The 7,685-nt window shown below is 33.4% G+C and overlaps 1 protein-coding gene across 1 annotated transcript; it reads right to left on the bottom strand.

Annotated features, from left to right (window-relative positions):
* Positions 1–214: 214 nt before the first annotated feature.
* LOC111384691 (methyltransferase-like protein 13) lies at positions 215–7,143 on the bottom strand. Its single transcript, XM_023009011.1, has 8 exons — positions 6,833–7,143; positions 6,100–6,213; positions 5,620–5,688; positions 5,483–5,502; positions 5,326–5,378; positions 5,142–5,172; positions 4,971–5,052; positions 215–719 (listed from the first exon to the last, which is right to left on the bottom strand). Exons 1-8 carry the CDS (start codon positions 7,020–7,022, stop codon positions 511–513), a joined length of 768 nt encoding a protein of 255 aa, XP_022864779.1. The 5' UTR covers positions 7,023–7,143; the 3' UTR covers positions 215–510.
* Between the last annotated feature and the right edge of the window lie 542 nt (positions 7,144–7,685).

Below are 7,685 nucleotides of genomic sequence, written 5' to 3'. Positions count from 1 at the left end.
TTCGATGAAGAACTAAAATGAACAGCTAAAAGACAATTACATAGAAGACACCTCTATTAAAAGTTTCCCGACTGTACACACGAAATGTTGAGGACAAACTTGCTTCTTTTACATTCCCTGACTTAGTACACGATTCACTTCATCATTTCTTGTCATAGCAAAATCAACACGGATACATATATCACAAAATAAGTAACTAAAAGGAAAAATGGAATTCATCGACTACAAAGAAGTATGATTATGTCATTTATTTCATTCATTTAGGTACATATAACAGAAAAGGAGTTAAATTTAAGCTGGTACAGACCAACAATCAATTATTCTTTGCTTAGATAAACCTTTTGACCACAGTAACTTTCAGTTCAATTATCAAGAACTAAATCATCCTCAGTGTGCCTGCCAATACAAGTAAAGGCTTCTCATGACTAGTTTGGCTTGACATGCTTCAGTAGTTTACAAGTAAAATCAGTGGACAGAGAGAAGAAAACTAAAATAACCAAGATCTATCTCTTATCTCTGTAGGGTATCATCAGTCAAACTATCGGTAGATCTGTCGCTGGTAAGAGTTGGCTCATCAATCTTTTTACACACGTAAATATAGTGGGAATCAGGATCTTCCAAAGTATAATCTGCTGGGAGTTGACCTTTCTCCGTCATAGGAATGGGTTCCAAGTATGACTTTGGAGTGGAACCAGCAGGCTTTTGAAATCCAGGTCTGGCTGCAGAATCGGAAGGAAAAATAATAATTTTGTTAACACCGTCTCTTTTTAGCAATTACCAAACAATATCTTAGTAAAAATGGAGAAACTGCTAGCACTTATTTTCTGGTGCACAAACAACAAAATTAAAAATTTTTGTTTAAAACAGGTCAGCTTAAAATTTTGAATACAATACAAGTCATCTTCACAGGAGAAAAAATTCTGAATTGAAGCAGCTGTGTTCGATTACGTAGAGTAATAAGACAGGTATCTAGGTTAGAAAGGCAGAGAAAGAATTCATAATCTACTGATTGGAGCAGAGGTTGTGAGAGAGCAGACCACAATGCCCTGCCATAGTCACGAGTCTCTTTATTCATGATTCTAGTTATAGTTTCGAATAGGACAATCATCGCATTGACTTGACTGTGTGCTAAACGACTCAGGCAAATGAGTAGAGTATCGGGGAGCACTTAAGAGAGCCATGTTGAAAGAACACGGCTCTCTGGTCAAAGTACGGTAGAGAACATACCATATATGAAACGCGTCTGATGGTAAAAGAGTAACACTCATTACTTCCAGGAAAAGGACTGATTAAACATGTTAGCGAATCCTTCCTTTCATAAGATCAGTCCACAAAAGTGAACTTGGATTAGTGGAGGTGCAGCAAGACTTACAATTTCTAACTCACAACTGAACATAATCCAGCCACAAAGAATCAGCTAAGGTTGGAGCATCCCACTAAATTAACACAAAAAAAATTATTGGATAGAAAGTAAGCTACAAGTTGTCCAAACACTGAACTTTAGACTAAGTCTATATTTTGCGCTAGCAGAAAGCCTCCAACAATATGTTGCCAAATTAAAAAAGATCTAAGGAGGGATTCAAGAATTTTGAAGTACAAAAGTAGAGCAAGATTGTCCGGACGTCATCCATTTAGTTTGAAATGGTATACTTCATTTCAGATTCTTTCAGAAAAATAAACTGTAGTGAAAAAGGAGCAGTTCAATTTATGAGCTTCCAGACATTTTTCCTTTTTATTTTTTTGATCAGTAACTTCCAGACATTTTTCCGTCCTACTAAAACATCCCGAAATGGATCGAAAGGATCTCAGCTTATTTCTCTTTCAGAACACTGGCACAAATCTATTCTAAACAGTCTTCCCTAATCTCACAGTAAAATACATATTAATTTAGACCATCTATTGACAGTAGACACCAAAAACAAATAAAACTCTTCCATGATCATGAAGTTACCCCTGTACTTTCAAGAATAATCTACACTCTTGAATAGCACCAATAACTCTCCTAAAATCGCCTTCATCTAAATCTTGCCTCATGCAGTTGCTCTACAGACATTCAATACCATCTCTTCTCTTTTTTAATAAGGAAAAAACATTTTCCTTCTTCCAACTGAACCTTCAAGCAGACGTATCATATGTCCAAATTCCCTCCCTTCTCTCCATACTTCATAAAACGATGTGAGCTCTGTTTTCTCTCTTCCTCAAAATAGGACAGGCATCAGGAGGCTCATAGGTTGATTCTGTACATCTTTCTTCCCTTGTTTGTTAAAGTAGATATTTTGGTTGTTTAATGCTAAATGTATATAAAGCAATTTAGATGAATAATCAGTGAACAAAATTAGACAAAAATGTACATGTACATGCCTCTAACTCCATGGATCTCATGTTGTGCTTTTCAACAAGACTAAGTTGAATTTGAAGCCATCATTTTTCCTCAGCAACATGTGAGCAGAGTGCCTATCCACATTATAGCAACTAAGAATACTTTATTGTCAGCAAAACAAGCAGTATATAGTTCCAGCATCTATATCTCTGCTCAACCTAGGTTGTGTAAACTATAAATAGAGAACAAGGAATCACATCTTCGTCACATTACATGTCCACATGGAGCATTCTTCTACCCCTGTCAATATATCTATGTGTATGTATACCCAATGTATCTGTGCATATTTATACACTTTCAATTATAAAGCATTCACACAAAAGATAATTATGGTTATAGTCATTTAAATTTCATTCTTGAGTTTGTAGTTTCATCAGAACTAGAACTTTAGAGGGACACAGGCAGCACAAGGATACATTTTTATTTTTAATTCCATTATGTCATAGAATTTCCTTCTCAAATGCTCATCACATGACAACACAACAATTTTCTTATCGTACGACCAAACCTACGTAAGTGACATCTACATCACAGTACCATGGTTGTTCCCAAAGTACATGACAATTATCCATCTCTACTACTTTACATACAATCTCATCTTTGTAGTTCTTCTAAATAGAAAGAAAAATTTTGCATTCCTCCATATTTTGAATTTCTTGCCCCTTTTAACTAGTGATACCTAATAGCAAGATGAGTTTTTTAACTCTTCAAATTTAAAGCTTTCACCAATGCTTTGGATTCTATCTTCTCACTATTCCTATGGTCTATTATCAAATCCATGCTTTGTTGTTAATAGGACATCATGTTCTAAAAATATTGTCATGCTTAAAATTGGGCTCCTTTTTATCTCCCCAGTAGATCTTCGCAGAATCCTAGATAGCTTATGAGTATTCAAACTTAGATAGGACTCAAGGAAATTCTCTTATCACATGTTGCTGTGTTCTAGACTTGTTAAAGTAACCAACATTCATAGCAATCAAAATCTGCAAATTCTTGTCATTTGCGTCTCCAAGCATGTCCATCCTTTATTCTAGATTTCAGACCAAAGTTGGTAATTTTACAATCCTTCGATCATTGTGAGAATGTGTACCACTATCACCAAAGGTAACCATGAGTCAAGAGCAAACCTTGCTCTGATATCAATTTTGGTGTGGAAGCTAAATTAAAATTCTTGAAACAAGAATAAAGTTGAAAAACTCAAAAATGTATAGAGAATAATTTGATTATAATGAATTGATACATTGAAAAATATACAAAGCCTTTATTTTTATAGGCAAAAAGTTCTCTAAACCTTACTGATATAAGGAAACTAAACTAAAATATTGAAAGGAAGAAAAATTAAAATCCTGAAAAGAAACAAAATAATAATCTAAAAAAAGAAGAGATCCTAATATAATCAAGAAAGAAGAATAAGTCATATTCTAAGCCCCTGTTTGACATCCATTAAATCAAAACTCTTTTTTCTCAAACTTTTTTTCAACCACACATTCATACAATAAATATTTTACACATAAATTCGAAACTTTTATTCTAAAAAATTATCACTGTTCCAGAAATCATTTTCTCAAAAAAAAAAAAAAAAAAAAAAAAAAAGAAAAAAAGAGGAGAGAGAGAGAGAGAGAAAAGCTCATTATAACGTACGTTAAACAGGGGCTAAATAAGAAAGAAGAAGAAAAAGAGATAAAACCCTACTACAATTAGAAATCCAATTTGGAATAGAATTGTCATACATCACCTTTGTCAACCTACATACATATCATCAAATTCACATAAGTGATTTTTTCTATTGAGAACAAGAGACGATACTTTGCAGCAATAAAATTGAAAGAACATTTTCTTTTTCAGATATTCTAAAAGTCGAAATAAGAATATTGAATGGCTATGGTGAACTCAGTAATTCTTGTTCTCCCATAAATTCTAATTAAGGCCCTGTTTAAGCCCCATTTTTACCTCAATAAAATGAAAAATATGACCGTTATCCATCACATCAAGCCACCATTTTTGAATTTTTATCTCTTGTGTGGGGCCCATAACGGCTCTATTTTTCATTCTCATTCTACAAATAATGTGGCTCAAACGGGCTCTAAGTTAATTTATATTTTAGCATTCTGTGAATTTGCACAATGTCCATATTTATTAAGTTCTTGTTTCCTATAAACAGAAAAAGATAGCAAAGGAAATAAAATCGTAGAAGAAGTTAATAATAACATTTGCTGAGATATTTATGAATTATGCTAAGAATTGAAAAAAGGTCTTGTTACTAAGCAAATTAGCACCATTCACATCTGAAGGGTATCATACTATCATAAAGAGGCAAAACCTTGCTAAGGGAGTTGGGCAGAATCTTATACACTGTAATTAGGACATAATGAATAGACTAACATGCAGATTCTGCATATCCCAGAATCTAACTCTAATTTTTCACATACTCCTATCACAACATAAACTCAATCCAAGCAAGCACTTCATACTTATAGATGCTTGATATGGAAAATGTTACAACACCTTTTTTTAATGGGAGAGAATCCAAAATATCTTGAAATCTAAAATGCAACAGAATGAACTTCCATGACAAGCAAAAAGAACTTACGTATAATGTATAATTCAATTTTCCAATTGTAAACTGGTTGATTTATATGGGGCATCCGCACAGTAGGATCACCATATGTTATCTGCAAACAGCCAAGAAGACAAGAAAATTTTATTTCAGCTTACAAGAAGGGTAAGAAGGGCAAAAGAACATTTCCGTGCATAAATTTACCAGCATGTATACTCCTCCAGGTTTAAGAAGCCTACAAGTGGAAAATTATCATAATTTGTATCATTGAAAACAGTAACTATAAGCAAAAAAGTAGATTCTAAACAATTACAGCAAATATAGCACATCTCAATTCCATAACAAATTAGTATTATTAACAACAATAAAATATTACTGTGCCAGCAACCTGCTTACTTCCCCCAACATTTGAGCAGCATTAATTGGAGCACTGGTCCCACACTTCAAACCATGAGCATATAAAAAGAAAGAACAAAGAAGAAAAGGAATTAGAACATATCAAAGAAGAAAATCTACTAAGGAGGCAAAGTCAAAATATAACTCACCATCAATGAATCAAGAGTCCCTATTATGCAAAGCAGCAGGTTCATGAAAAACATAAAAGGTAAAATATTTATTGCCTCTTTACATTACAATATACCAACTACAAATTACAAAGAAACTAAATAGGGCAGCCATTTACCTTTATCTATGACACTATCAAATGATTCATCAGGAAAGAAACTCATATCTTTAACATCCATTTGCATGTCTTTTGAATTACATAAGGGAATATTTCAATAAAATAATTGATATTTGGAATGGAAAAGGAAAAGGAAAAGGAAAAGGAAAAAGCCCTACTTGAACCTGAATTCTCAATAAAAACATTCAAATATGCTTTTAATAAGGGCGTCAATAATTAAACTAGAGTTTTTTTAACATCGACGCCCTTGTCAAAGAAACAAAAATCATATTATGCAATGTGATCAACAAGTTAGTTTACAGTATTTTTTATGTCATTTTACCAAAAATAAACAGAAAAAACACTTCTAAGATCTGAATAGGCAAAAGCATTTAATGTTTCCTAAATCAACATTTGGACCAACGTCAAGAAGACTAAAAAATTGACAAATGATCCAACAAATACCCCTGAAAATCTAATAAAGAATCCTAATGAGGATACATTTCAACTGAGGGATATTCTCATACTTCTTTCTCATCATGTCAATAGCCACTGACGATATGTCAATGTTCACAATATCTTCAAAACCATCCTTAACCATATCCTCTGATATAACTGCAAAGCAAAATCATCTCCCATCAGCAATGTCTTAAAACCAAAATGAAAGTCTTGCATATTCAAATAGAACACATGATTCATGACAAACGGCTGAATCTACACCAAGAGTGAAGATAAAGAAGCTGTTATAGTACCAATATTTGCCAATAATGGGAAATAATGAATATGACAAGTATGAGACTATAAAAGCAATCTCCATGTTTGACATAAAGAACATTACAATTAAGCCTTAATCCAAAACCCCAGTAGGCAAGAAATCACTGAATTCCAATTAATAAAGTCTAAAGTTAATTGGGTCACCAGAAAAATTAGAAGAGTTGCCCCAAATCTTCAATTAAAGCTTTTCTCAAAATCTATTTCCCTTTTAACAAAATTTAATTCATATGCCAAAAAGAAAAGAAAAAGGAAAAAAACTACAAAGTTACGCCACTTCAATTGTTAAAAAGGAAAAAGATAAAATTGTGGAAAGCTTCTGTGTGTGTGTGTGTGTGTGTGTATGTATATATATATATATATATTCCTCAAAATAATGAGAAATTCAATATGTACTACTCAAGTTTTTCCGCACATTGAAATTGGAAATGAGGCAAAGAGTTGTGGGGAAACTGAAAAGTACCAGCATTGCCACAGCCCACCATCAGAACACGGGAAGTAGGAGAGATGTATTTACGAACAAAAGGGCGGAGCGCAGAATACCGTTGGTACCAATCGAAAGAACCACAGTTGGCATCTTGGATGTAACGGGCGTCCCAGTAGAGGGCGTCGCCATAGTTGTATGTATTGCATGCCGACACGTCCCTGAACATAGCTCCTCCGCCGTCTGGGTGGTGGTTGGATTCTGCTGTGCGGGTGTGGGGTTTATATCGGAAGTGGGAATTTTTGTGGGGGAGTAGAAGTAAAGTCTGCGCTTGTCTAGTTGTAGAGTCTGAGATATCAAGGCATGTACAACTCTGCGAGCACGGTGTACTATTTTAGACATTATTAACATTGACGGTTTCACTTGAGTTTCTTAATTAAGGGATGTTCGCAAAAATAGAAGGGCCTGTTAATCGATGGAGGAGTTAAATATTTCTAACTGAATTTATACTCTCATCATACTTTACTCGTTGAATTTTAAAATATTTCACAACGATAAACGAACATTAACTTATTGCACTCAACCACACTTATTATGTCTTTAATAACTGAATTTTTAAAATACATTCGAGTGATACATTTAACACGTTTCACTCCATTAATTACTTATCATGTTTAGTTACTTGCAAAATTTATATGTTAGTCACGTTTAACTCACTTAATTTTAAAACACATCCTAGTAGTCACTAAATTTTACTAATTGAATTTCACTTTTCAAAATTTTGAAATATAAAACATCATACACGAAGGCGGAGCCATTTTTCCTCTTGAATTACCTTGTGATAACTCTAAAAATAATATTTTGTTAGTCTTGATTAATATTATTGACTCTA

Source organism: Olea europaea, chromosome 3, assembly GCF_002742605.1.
Source record: "Olea europaea var. sylvestris chromosome 3, O_europaea_v1, whole genome shotgun sequence".
Taxonomy (NCBI): Eukaryota; Viridiplantae; Streptophyta; class Magnoliopsida; order Lamiales; family Oleaceae; genus Olea; species Olea europaea.
Note: the sequence above shows the minus strand (reverse complement) of the source record. Positions and strands in the feature narration are given on the sequence as shown.